The sequence below is a fragment of the Narcine bancroftii genome, chromosome 6 (genome assembly GCF_036971445.1).
Source record: "Narcine bancroftii isolate sNarBan1 chromosome 6, sNarBan1.hap1, whole genome shotgun sequence".
In the NCBI taxonomy this organism is placed as follows: Eukaryota; Metazoa; Chordata; class Chondrichthyes; order Torpediniformes; family Narcinidae; genus Narcine; species Narcine bancroftii.
The window spans coordinates 98,785,202-98,799,040 of record NC_091474.1 but is presented as its reverse complement, the minus strand read 5'-3'; the positions used below and the strand labels follow the sequence as shown (position 1 = coordinate 98,799,040).

Below are 13,839 nucleotides of genomic sequence, written 5' to 3'. Positions count from 1 at the left end.
CTTAATACTGTTAACTCGACAAATTAAATTTAACGGAAGATCTTTCCACTTAATTAAATCTGCTTTAATCTTTTTGAATAATGGAACATAATTTAACTTATATAAAGATTGATACTCAGTATTTACAATTAATCCTAAATATTTAATTTTATCAGACCATTTCAATGTTATAATATTTTTATACTCTGAATAATCTCCTTCTCCAACTGGTAAAATTTCACTTTTGTCCCAATTAACTTTATATCCAGATAATGTTCCATAATGTAATAAACATTCCCATAACCGTGGCAGCGATTGTTCTGGGTGTGTTAAAGATATCAAAACATCATCCACAAACAAATTAATCTTATTCTCTTCATCCATAATTTATCTGTTTATTCTGCCTTATTGTTTGAGCTAACGGTTCAATAGCCAATGCAAACAGGGCTGGTGACAATGGATAACCTTATCGAGTTGAACATGTCAATTTAAATGATGATAAAACTTGACAATTTGTCACCACCCAAGCAGTCAGGTTTGTATATAAAGCTTTAAACCCAACCAATAAAAAAAGGGCCAAATTTAAACTTCTCCAGTACTTTAAATAAAAAGTCCCATTTTTCCGCATCCAGTGGTTGGGCGGTTCTTGATATGCATTGACTAAACTAATCAATCGAAGAATATTATCTGAAGCATTTCTATTCTTAATAAAACCTGTTTGATCAAAATGTATCAATTTAGGTAGATACTTAGCAAGTAGATTTGCTAGCATTTTTGCTATTATTTTATAATCAACATTCTGTAAAGAAATAGGTCTACATGAAGACACTTTCAATGGGTATCTATATTTTTTCAGAATTATAGTAATTAAAGCACGAGAACAAGGTTCTGGTAACTCATAATGTTCAGTCACTTGTTGTAATACCTCCCTGAACACCGAAGATAAATCTTCATAAAAAGCCTGATAAAATTCCACCGAAAACCCATCATCACCAAGTGACTTTTCATTGGGCATTTGCAACAATGCCGCCTTTATCACTAATTCTGTAAACGGAGCTTCCAAATCCATAACATCCTCCTCTTCTAATGCTGATAACGTTAACTTAGATAAAAAGGAATCAATAGAACCATTATCCTGTTTCCACTCAGAAGTATATATTTTTTAATAAAATTAACAAAACTGGTCATTAACTTCCTGAGGTTTATAGGTAACTGGTGAATTCTTTTTTACAGCATTAATAACCCGTGAAACCTGCACCTTATCGCATGCATACATAATATCGCTGCTTAGATTGATTGATTAAACATTCAAATTGATAAGTCTGCAACCTTTTATAATGCAATTTCAATTTAGTCAAAGCCACTTTTTAAAAAATCTCTGTCACTTCCTTCTGAAATTCCTACTCCAATTAATCAATTTGCTTTTCTAATTCTAAACTTTCTGCCATATACTGCTTCTTAAATTTAGTGGTATAGCTAATAATCTGTCCTCTTAAATAAATGTTTAACGCATTGTAGAGCTCGTCGAAAGAACCAAAGACTTGTTAATCCAAACCAAGGCTTTTATTAGCAAAAGACAGGAGCTCTTCACAGGTGGCTGACCAGTTCAGAATGATCTAACCTGGCTAGGGACACAACCCTTTAAGGCCCAGACAGTAGGTGTGGCTAAGCTCTCAGCCAATCGCTGCAAGCACAGTCATTACATAGTCTAGATACTATAACTATATACATTGGTATATAGTCTGTACTATCACATTCACCCCTTCTTGGAGAACTGACCCTGGGGTGCAAGGGCAGAAGGAGAAGGGATGGAAGGGGTAGGTTAAGGAATGTAGTGGTCAGGGGGTCTGACCATCTGGCGTGACCGCCGTGGTGCCGGGATTGGGGTCGCTGGAGTGGTGTCACCAGCGGGCTTGTCGGGTGCGACTGCTCCTTTGCTCAATTCCCCAGCCGTGTTGTCGGCAGGGTGGCCCGGGTCATTGGGGTGCTGTTGATCCTTCTGTTCTGGCACGGGGCCTGGGGAAATAAAGAGTTGGGAAGGTTGGGTTGGGGGGGTTGCTGGGCCCACCGCATCCTGAGCTAGGTCCCGCACCGAAACAGTGTCCTCCCGCCCATCTGGGAACTCAACGTAGGCGTAATGCGGGTTCGTGTGGAGTAGAGTCACTCGGTTGACCAAGGGGTCATTCTTTGAGTGCCGGACGTGGCGTCGCAAAAGGACGGGGCCAGGGACGGTGAGCCATGCCTGTACAGTGGTTCCTGATTCGGATTTCCTTGGGAAAAGGAACATCCTTTTGTGGGGGGTGTCATTTGTTGTGATACATAGGAGGGAGTGGATGGAGTGTAAGGCACTAGTGAGAACCTCCTGCCAGTGAGAGGTGGGGAGACCTTTAGACCGGAGAGCCAGTGTAATTGCTCTCCAGATGGTGGCATTCTCCCTCTCGACCTGGCTGTTACCACGTGGATTATAGCTGGTGGTCCTGCTTGAAGTGATACCACACTCCAGAAGGTACTGTTGCAGCTCTGCGCTCATTCCAGAGAGTAGACACTCCTCGGTCGAGAAGGAGGCCCAGGCCATAGTTGAAGTGGTGTGTCGTTGGAGACATTTCTTCGCTGGGAGGCGCTTTACACTGTTGAATGATCAATGTGCGGTCTCCTTCATTTTCAGCAACACCCAGCGAGGTAAGATAAAAAATGACAAAATCGTCAGATGGAGATTCAAACGCTCCACCTTTAACTATGACATCCTGTACCGGCCTGGTAAGCTCAATGACCCATCTGACATGCTCTCCAGGGTACAGATGGACAGACTACAGACACTCCATGAGGTGCTCTGTCATCCAGGGGTCACTAAGTTTGCCCACTTTGTGAAGGCGCGCAACCTACCTTACACAGTCGAGGAGATTCGCTCCATGACCCGAGCCTGTTTGGTGTGCACTGAATGCAAGCCCCACTTCTTCTGTCCGGGAGCAGGTTGGAGGTACTCCCGGAGGTGCTGTTGTGGCGGCATCAGCGGATGAACGGTAAGTAGTGGGGGTTGTTGCTCGCGGTTGGCGGTGGGTAGGTCATCGGTCGCGGTGGTCGGGCCCTAGCGGTCGTCAGTGATGGACGCTATGGCGAGTATCTAGTTGGCCGCGGTGGGTCCCCAGTCAGTCACAGTGGCAGCAGGAGAGTGGGCAGCGGTGGCGGTAGCGTCGTTTCCGGTGGTGGTTGTGGCGGTGTCAACGGCAGCAGCAGTGGTAGCGTTGGCCCTGGGGGTGGCTTTAGCGGTGGCAGTGGCAGTGGCAGCAGCAGCAGCGGTAGCGTCGGCCCCGGGGGTGGTCGTGGCCATGGCAATAGCGGGCTCTACAGTTGGGACAGAGGCCGGGTCGAGTGTTCTGCACGTGGGCGAGAGGCGGGCCAACATCATGGTTGCGAGGGTGGGCTGCCCCTTCCGGGTTCGGCGTCTCCGTGACGTCAGGCGTTGCCGTACAGGGAAGCCCTCACTCTCATTAGACAAGAGCTCTGGGAAAGGAGAGTTTGAATGGGATAGTGGCGGTTGTGCTTCACACTGCCGGTGGCCATTTTAGACCTACAGACTGCAGCAAAGTTGCCGTTTTTAAGGTACTTCTGGCACCTGGCTTTTCTTGCTGGGCACTGGGACCTGCTGTGCTTGTCCCTCCCGAAGAAATAACATTTTGGGTTCGCAGGGGGTAGTGTATCAGCAGCCGACAGGCCGTCAGTATCTCGGGGGGTGGTAGGGTAGAAGTGCACTCTACTCACATCAGAACGTGGGGTCCAGTCCCTCGAGAACTCGTTTGACTTTAAGGCTGCATCCTCCATTGTGATTGCAATCCACATCCCTCACTTCATTCGATCAGAGCCTGGCCACATAGGCATCCCGGACGAGATCGTTTGTGATCTCAGCAGCAGTTTTGTCCACACGGTTACAGTCCTTGCCCAACGCCTTTACTACTTGTAAATATGCCCTGCTGGATTTGCTGGGCTGTTGCTTCCTCGATACAAGCACGAGCCGGGCATGAACTCTGTACATTGGTTGATCGTACAGTTCTTTCAGTACCTTTATGGCTGCGGTGTAAGTGGTCTCATCGTAGTCTCTCAAGGACACCACAGACAGCAATGCTGTTAGATGCTGGTTATCCTTCTCCACCTCAATGAGCCTTAGGAAGTTTTCAAAGTTTAACAGCCAGAACTTAAAGGCTTTGAAGGCTGTAGCTGACTGTGGGTCAATGTCAAGTTTTTCTGGCCGAGTCAGATGCTCCATCTCTTTTTAAAAATAATTGTTTTGCTAATAAAATTGTAGAGCTCGTCAAAAGAACCAAAGACTTGTTGATCTAAACCAAGGCTTTTATTAGCAAAAGACAGGAGCTCTTCACAGGTGGCCGACCAGTCCGGAATGATCCGACCTGGCTAGGGACACCACCCTTTAAGGCCCAGACAGTAGGTGTGGCTAAGCTCTCAGCCAATCGCTGAAAGCACAGTCATTACATACTCTAGATACTGTAACTATATACATTGGTGATAGGTCTATACTATCACATGCATCCCATAACACAAAATGACTTTTTACTGAATTAGCATTTTCAGACAAGAAAAAAGTAATCTATTCTTTAACAAAATTAACAAACTCTGTTTTTTTTCAGCAACATAGTATTAAATCTCCATCTGTAAGATGAACGTACTACTCCTGAGCTTGCATAGGAAAACATAATAAAGAATAATCCAATATAACCCTACTTTTATATTCTCCCTGTAATACCCTTCTTTGTAAATGCGCTGATACTAAAAAAAATCTATTCTAGAAAATGAATCATGTCGAGACGAATAAAAAGAAAAATCCTTCTCTGTTGGATTAACACTTCTCCAAATATCTTCTAAATTTAAATCCTTCATCAAGGCCCCAATTTGTATCGCCATCTTTGATTTCTTTATACTTTTTAGGGATCTATCCAACAAAGGAACCAAAACAAAATTAAAATCTCCCCCAACTGAAATGTTTTCATTAGCTTGACTTAATAACAAATATCCATCCAAAATAAAACACTTATCATCCACATTAGGTGCATAAATATTAAACAAGTTCCAAAATTCATTAAAAATTTTACAATTCTCCTTTAAAATGCTTCCAGCATTCCCCTCCATAGAATGCAACTTGAAAGACAAATTCTTATGAATTAGAATTGCCACACCTTTGCCTTAGAGTTAAATGAAGAAAAAAACACATGCCCATCCCAATCTCTCTTCAATTTCAAATGCTCTTTTTCAGTCAAATGTGTTTCTTGTAAAGAAGCAATATCAAGTTTCATTTTCCTTATATAAGCTAAAGCTCGTTTTCACTTAATTGGATTATTCAACCCCTGAACATTAAAAGTTGCAAATCTCAAACTAGACATCTTTACAAACTAGCAATATAGTCACTTAATATAAAATATTGCTTCCCTTTTAATAAATGAAAATCACTCACCCCCCAAATATTTTTTAAAAAGTATAAAAAAACTTCTAATTATCCCCATCAAAGAAACAAACATTATCCAAAGGTACTAACACCCTAAAAAACTGGGTGTGGTAAACCACACTTATGGCAAATGACTATCAAAGATTTCAGTGCCACCCACCCTCCCTAGCCTGAATGTTTAGATACATCATTCATATTAATACAATGCAAAACTGTGAATATATTCAACCCATTCACTCCATTCCCACTGATTGTTCCGGATCTTCAATGTCAATAAGACTGTGTTAAAACCTCTTTATTTCCATTTTTTTCTATTTTTCCCATTCTTTCCATTCTTCCCATTTCCATTTCCATTTGCCCTCTTTTTAAGCAATGATGGCGAAACTCTTCCATGACCACGTAAATCCGGTAATGAATTAGCAAAATCTAACGCATCATGATCATTCTTAAAAAATTGAGATTGAAAGTTACCATGAGAGACCATTAACACAGCAGGATATAAAAAAGTAAATTTATAACCCTTCCGCCACAACACTTTAGCTGAATTAAACTCCTGTCGATGCCTGATAATTTCTGGACTCAAATATGCATTCAAAATACTCTATTATTCTGAATCATCATTGGAGATTGACTTTGTCTTGCCTTCTGTATTGCCAACTGTAATATCAATTCTCTGTCTTGATACTTCAGGCACTGAACTAAGATGGCACGTGGTAGTTGTCCCGGTAACAGTTTCTTTCGTAATGCTCTATGTGCTCTCTCCAATACTAGACCTTCCAAAAAAAAACTCTTTACCTAATACCTCGGGTATCCAACACTTAAAATTTTTTATTGGGTCAGACCCTTAATTTTGTTTCAGTAAATCTTTCTTCTGGATTCCCCAATCCACAAACGAATCTTCCATTTTCTCTATTTTTTTTTGCTTATTACGTACAACTTGGTCTTTGCATTCAGAAAAAAAGCTGTTTCAATTAAAAAAATTCTTGCACTGTATCCACCGATTTAACATATTTATTGACATCCTTCTTGAGTGCAGACATATCTTCAGACATATTAGATATTTTAGTTGTCACTTCCACAAACCCTTGAGTTATTTGTTTAGATATATTGTCCATGTGATAAGCAATTCCATCCAGAACTGCACAAACAGATTCCATTCCAGTTCCACATCTTGTGGCCTACCTTCTCTAAACTCTACTTCCAATTGTTTAAGTGAACTACTCAGGTAAGTCCTCTTCTTCTTCCATAGTTGTCGGGCCATTCCCGGTGGGGCTGCGGGTCTGTAGACCCAGAGGCGGTGTACCGACCATGTCGGGATCACCCTCCAATAATTCATGGACCCTGGAGACACCGGACATGCCCGGCAAGGCCAGGGACTGCGTCACTTCATTCTTCTATGCCAAATGAAATAAAGTCCTAACCTGTTGTTTTTATTTTTCCAATATTTACATAAACATATCATATCTGAAAAATCCCTTTAAACGTAAAAGCAACTAAAACAATTAAAGTGACAAAGAGAAAGATGGCAAGAAAAAAAGAAAGAAAAATTCAGCCTTTCTCGTCGACTTCCACTCTTTATATACAATGTTATAATATAATATATAACGTTGTCATTATATATTTTGTTAGCTTTTCAGAACTGTGGGGCTGTTGTTATCGTCACAGACTAAAGTGCTCATGATAAGCTTGCCATATTTTGGCAAAAGTATCGTACTTATTTCTTAAATTATATGTTATGGTATGTTCTCCATGGGCTCGCAGTTGTGCATCTCCGTGGTCCATTGAGTGATGAGCAGGGGTGAGTTGGACTGTTTTTAAAAGCTACTGACAAGCAATATCAAAAAAATTAATTTAGTTAATGATCTGCCCACATCCTCTAAATATTCTAATAAATATAGCTCTGGATCCAGAAGGAAGTCTGTTCCCGTAATCTTGGTTAATATATTAGATAATTCCAACCAAAAGGGTCTCACCTTTGTCTAGGTCTATGTGGAGTGTATGAAGGTACCAATTTCTAAACCACACCTGATGCACATTTCTGATATTCTGATTTTCCTTTATGAAATTTTATGGTGTGAGATATAATTGATGTTAGAAATTATATTGTACCAATCTTTCCCTACAGAAATTGACCAATACTCTTTATCAATCATTATTCTGAAATCCAACTCCCAGCACTCCCTCGATCTTTGCAGTCCCAGTTCTGGGATCCCATTTTCAAGTACAAAGTACATTCTGCCTCCCAGTCGAATTAGTCCTTCTACCTTGTTCCCTTCAGATGGGGTCATGGTGGGGCCCATTTTTCCCTCAGAAGGATCTTAACTGTAGAAAGTAGTGAAAGTTTCCATTAGGCAAATCATATTTATCCTTCAGATGTTCGAAGTGCATGAGCTATCTCTTCTCATAGCAGTCTTCAATAGTTCGGATTCCCTTTCAGTGCAAAACACCCAGAACCTTTAAACATAAATTCATAGACATCAGTTCGTTACGTATTAAGGGTGTTTTAGACAAAATTACAATCGGTTTTTGTGTGCCTGATGGAGATGTGGGGGGGCTGGTAGTCATGGTGGGGAGCTGGCTGATGGAGGACCTCAGTTTTCTTCAGGCTGACTTCCAGGCCAAACATTTTGGCAGTTTCCGCAAAGCAGGACGTCATGCGCTGAAGAGCTGGCTCTGAATGGGCAACTAAAGCGGCATCATCTGCAAAGAGTAGTTCACGGACAAGTTTCTCTTGTGTCTTGGTGTGAGCTTGCAGGCGCCTCAGATTGAAGAGACTGCCATCCGTGCGGTACCAGATGTAAACAGCGTCTTCATTTCATCAGATGCAAGGATCGACAATGAGATAGACAACAGACTCGCCAAGGCAAATAGCGCCTTTGGAATTCTACACAAAAGAGTCTGGAAAAACAACCAACTGAAAAACCTCACAAAGATAAGCGTATACAGAGCCGTTGTCATACCCACACTCCTGTTCGGCTCCGAATCATGGGTCCTCTACCGGCATCACCTACGGCTCCTAGAACGCTTCCACCAGCGTTGTCTCCGCTCCATCCTCAACATCCATTGGAGCGCTTTCATCCCTAACGTCGAAGTACTCGAGATGGCAGAGGTCGACAGCATCGAGTCCACGCTGCTGAAGATCCAGCTGCGCTGGATGGGTCACGTCTCCAGAATGGAGGACCATCGCCTTCCCAAGATCATGTTATATGGCGAGCTCTCCACTGGCCACCGTGACAGAGGTGCACCAAAGAAAAGGTACAAGGACTGCCTAAAGAAATCTCTTGGTGCCTGCCACATTGACCACCGCCAGTGGGCTGATATCGCCTCAAACCGTGCATCTTGGCGCCTCACAGTTTGGCGGGCAGCAACCTCCTTTGAAGAAGACCGCAGAGCCCACCTCACTGACAAAAGGCAAAGGAGGAAAAACCCAACACCCAACCCCAACCAACCAATTTTCCCCTGCAGCCGCTGCATCCGTGTCTGCCTGTCCTGCATCGGACTTGTCAGCCACAAACGAGCCTGCAGCTGACGTGGACTTTTACCCCCTCCATAAATCTTCATCCGCGAAGCCAAACCAAAGACAATCGGTTTACTGATACAATCAGTCATTTTCTTCCAGATGTTTACCTGATGTTTTAAGATGAGGTCCTCTTCTTTTATTTATTCATTTGGTATTTGTTTTGTAAATGAAATCTTTCACCACTCCCTCCCTCATGTCATGTAATCCTATGTTAACCTATTTTGGTGGTTCACCATCAAATAATGAGGAACCTTGACTGTGCTGCTATATATTTCATGAATTCAGGTAATCGTAGACCTCTCCCTTCTCCCTGCAGTTTATAATCCCACATCTATGTTTCCATGGAGATCCTGGAAACTTTGCCATTCCACAGGAAATTTCTTATGCTGCTCTATTTTTTTAAAATTTCATAGTAGGTAAGTAGGAATGGACTGAAATAAATATTGTAATCTCGGCAACTCCTTCATTCCCAAATAGTTCACCCTGTCTATCAAAGTTATAGGCAGACCTCCATCTGTTTAAATCATCTTCGATTCTTTTTCAAGGATAGGGGTAGAATTGAGTTTATATTGTCTCAACATGTTGTTATCTCTAGGTATTTAAAACTACCTGATTTCCACTTGAAACGACTCCCCTGTTCATAGTCTGAGTCAGTCAGGGGCATAATCCCACTTTTTTCAAATTAACTTTATATTCAGACCATTCATATTCAGGCCATAATCTTCCAGGCTGGCCTGTAATTTGGGCAATGGCTCAGCTGCATCTGACAAGTGTAATAGCACATCATCTGCGAATAGGTTTATTTTCTATTCAGTTTGTCCTACCTTGAATCCCTTTATATGCGAGTCCTTCCTAATATATTCTGCTAATAAATTCAATATCTAATACAAACAGCGCTGGTGATAGTGGACCACCCTGTCTCCTATACCTTCTTAAGGGGAATGTCGACCAAATTTGGCCATTTGTTATGATCCTTCCTTGTGATTTAGAATATAATGTTTTTACCCAATTAATATATGTTTGTCCCAGTCCAAATATCTCCATTACTTTCAACAGATATGGCCATTCCAGTCTATCGAAGGCCTTTTCTGCACCCAGAGAGATGCTATATTGGGATCTTCTCTGGATTGTGCCAGATGTATGAAATTCAAAAATCTTCCCAAGTTGTCAGCAGAATGTTTGTTTTTTTATAAAACGTACTTGCTCCAGGTTTATTAATTTTGGGGAATATTGGCCCAATCTCTCAGCCAGCGCATTGGCCGTTGTAATCTGAATTTAATAGGGAGATAGGAAGTCCTAATATGTTTAACCTTTCCCTGTAACTCAGTTCCTGAAGTACTTGGAATATCCAGGTAAATCTTCTCTGCACTCTTTCTATGTTATTGATATCTTTCCTATAGTTAGCGGACCAAAACTACCCAGAGTTCTCCAAATCTGGCCTCACCAATGTCTTATACAGATTTTACATGACATCCCAGAAATACAGTTCTGCGCTTAGAGTTTCTTAAAGTCATGCACACACCGCCTAATACATGGCTGTTTACTAATTATCCGTGTATCTGTTGGAGTTCCAGATGAAATACTCGGATTAGTTTTCTTTTAATGTGATAGAACATCCTAGATAAATTTATTATCCTGTAATAGGACAGATCATGTAATGTTAAACTGAATTGCCAGGCAGGGAAAGAGAAGCAGAGCCCATTCAAATTAATCGTGTGTCCGTGGATTAGCCTCCAGCGCTCCCGCAGCCTATGCAGGCGCACAGATCCCTGTTCGATGCATCGACAACCCGAGCTCTAGATCTAAATCTCGCCATGATCAGGACGCTCCCTGCGCCCGGGACCCTTCTGAGCTCTTCTTGCCCTTATCGCCCTCTCTAATCACAGCCCCGATGCCTGGCTGCCATGGGCCAGGCTCCAGCAGCCTACAACCCCATGGGTCCGTCGACCGCGTCGCCTGTGTGAGTCCCTCCAGCAGCTGAGCCCTCTCTGCTCTGCCACCGTGATCACCATCTGTAGCATCGATGACTCGGCTTTTCCTCAATGGTGAGTGTTCTCTTATGCTGGTCCTCAGCTTCCTGGAGTCTGCAACCCCTCGGAGCGGCTGTCGTGGACAGGTGCTGCCTTCTTGGGTACTGCCCCATGCCTGCAAAATCACCGTCGGCCCGTCTCTGCTCTCCCTGGTTCATAAAAGCGGCAGAGTGCACGTTACAAAAGATTTGGTTGCACCACTATATTTTTCTGACACACCAGTGTAATCTGGATTGTGGCAGATGAAAGTTCTTCCCCTCCTCATGGTCAATGTCATACGCCCTTAGAATTGTTGGACTGTGTCCAGAAAGAGATTCTTTGTCAATGGGCGATTCTTTATCAACACTCGCTGACCTCATGCCACAGTGAGTTCTAGTTATGTTTGAATCTTTATGGTTTTGCATCGAAGGCGGGGGTGGGGGGGGGGGGGGGTGGATGAATGTTAACAAACGCTCTATCTCTGTGCAAATAAATGAGGGCTCTTATTAGAGCAAATGTTCAACGCAGTTATATTTTCTATCCTTGTGTTTATTTTACTTTTCCTCGGCTCTATATACTTTGCAGTGTTTGGATGTATTATTACACCAAAATGTTTCCATCCTTCGTCCATTGAATCTTACTGAATGAAGGGGAAAGTGTCCAATCAAAGGGTTCAACGGAAAACTTCAGTTTCCGCCACGGCAGGGAGAAGATTTACTTTGCAATGCCCGTCGAGTAAAAAAATCTGTCCGCCGCAAAATCTAATTGTACTCCATCTCTATCCCATCTTGTAAGATATTCGTATTTTCCGCTTATCTGTTCCCTCGGCCCAGATTGTACTAATTGATCCTTCTTTTGCAGCCAATTTGGCAGCGATTGTGATCCTGCTTCGAGGAAAGTGCGGCCTTTCCAAGTGCATCACGTACTACCTGGTGGCTATGGCTGTGACAGATCTAGTAGTCATAATCACGGCTGTGATATTGAACCGAACTGTGAATATGTATTTCCCATTGAGCGTTCTTTCCATCACACCTGTCTGCAAGTTGATTTTCGTACTCATTTATGGATCGAGAGATTGTTCCGTGTGGGTAACTGTGATGTTCACTTTTGACCGACATATAGCAATTTGTTGCCAAAAGCTTAAAACAACATATTGCACTGAGAGAACGGAAGCCACTATTATAGGAATCGTTTGTGCTGTAAGCTGCATGATGAACGTTCCGTGGTACTTTATTTACAAGCCTTCGTTTGTAGCTAATGGCGTGCCTTGGCTCTGTGAAGCAAAATTAATCCTCACTATCGCACCTGCATGGATTGCATACGATTGGATTCACCGCATTCTAACCCCTTGTTTTCCTTTCTTCCTGATACTACTGTTAAACGTCCTCACGGTCAGAGACATTCTGGCTGCGAACAGAGCTAGAAAAAGACTGTTAAACAACAAAAACGGAGACAATCAGTCTGACCCTGAGACGGAATGCCGCAGAAAATCCATAGTTTTACTCCTATTAATATCATGTTGTTTCATTCTATCGTGGCTGTTGATTTTTATCAAAATTATTTATCTTCGAATTGTTAAAATGCCATATTTCTCAGGTTCTAAGTTCAAAGATCCACGTTTTATTCTGGAGGAGAGCGGATACATGCTTCAGCTTTTGAGTTCCTGCATTAATCCGTTCATTTATGCGGGAACTCAGAAAAAGATCAGAGACCAATTGAAGAGTGGCCTCAAATATCCACTAACTCTATTTGTTCACTTATTTAAGTGAGGCTAACGTGAGATCAAGTTTTTCATTCCAAATGTTTCACGGTGTTTTATTCAGATGTTGCCCCCATGCCCAGACGTTGTAACTCTGAGCTTTTACTTGATTGCTGCCACGTGTACATGAGCTACGAAAGCCGTTCAATAATTCAATAAAATACAGAACATTATGTTACCTTCGATTTAAAAATGCAACTCATACTGTTTTCCTAAGTGAAAAGTTGAGGAAATCAGGAAATACATTTAAATAGTGCAAAGACTCAGCAGGTCAAACAGTGCCTTTTTGTCGCAAAGGTGAAGATATTTCACCAACGTTTCACTAAAGTATGGGGGAACATGAGGGATGCCCAGTGGGGGGGTGGACGGGTGGGTGGTGAGGGTGGGAGATGATAGGTGGAGGGGCACCGTAGGAGGGGAGGAGACTAGGTTATGTGGGCTTATCTACAACCGGTCACAGATTAGGAGATGGCTTCGCCCTGCACCTCCTCTTCGTCTGCAACAGCAGCGACCTCCCCGTAGCCAATGTAGAGGTTAAAACCTTGTGTTTGTTATTTATGGCTGCTCTATGACTTCCCCTTAAGGGTAATTGTTATTGTAGAGTTACCATAGGTACTATGACGTCATATGTCCTAATATCCGAATGAGTTCTCTTCTCATTCTTGGAAGGACCATGAAAATATCTTTACTTTTGCTGCATAAAGGAACTGTTTGGCCTGATAAATTTCTCTTGAATTTGTCTTTTTTTTTCCAGTTAACCACAGAGTCAAACCAATCCTGTGTTTTACCTCTGACTACTACAACAACTATGTGAACGCTCTCCAAGGTATGCCTACCCTGAAGAAGTTTGCCTTTGCTCTTCGCAGGGATGTGGGATTCTCTCTCACTGCTCCCCATCTGTCATCCCGGCTGCTCTCAGGCAACACGACCATGTACGCACGATTCCACGGCCATGTTGCCTTCCTCTCTACTTGCCCTAACCGTCAGCTCGTGCCACATGGGCTCCAGCTACAATAACAGGCCTCTCAGTTTGATCCACTCCAGGACCTTAGTTACTTGCCCCACATTGACCGCTGCTCTCTCCGCTTTTCCTAATGAATCCTATGCACCTGTGACAGTA

The 13,839-nt window shown here is 42.7% G+C and overlaps 1 protein-coding gene across 1 annotated transcript; it reads left to right on the top strand.

The window, feature by feature from the left end:
- The first annotated feature begins 6,739 nt into the window (after window positions 1-6,739).
- LOC138737334 (galanin receptor 2a-like) lies at window positions 6,740-12,729 on the top strand. The gene is made up of 7 exons (XM_069888089.1): window positions 6,740-6,794; window positions 7,607-7,659; window positions 10,279-10,303; window positions 10,682-10,911; window positions 11,025-11,133; window positions 11,224-11,346; window positions 11,822-12,729. Exons 1-7 carry the CDS (start codon window positions 6,740-6,742, stop codon window positions 12,727-12,729), a joined length of 1,503 nt encoding a protein of 500 aa, XP_069744190.1.
- Window positions 12,730-13,839: the final 1,110 nt, after the last annotated feature.

Bases quoted from the DNA above. Each gene is read 5' to 3' on its own strand.
- LOC138737334 (XM_069888089.1), top strand. From the start codon at position 6,740: ATGTCGGGATCACCCTCCAATAATTCATGGACCCTGGAGACACCGGAC. The intron at 7,660-10,278 runs GTACATTCTGCC...CCTGTAACTCAG, and splicing joins ATCCCATTTTCAAGTACAAA to TTCCTGAAGTACTTGGAATA. The intron at 10,912-11,024 runs GTGAGTCCCTCC...GCTGGTCCTCAG, and splicing joins CCGTCGACCGCGTCGCCTGT to CTTCCTGGAGTCTGCAACCC.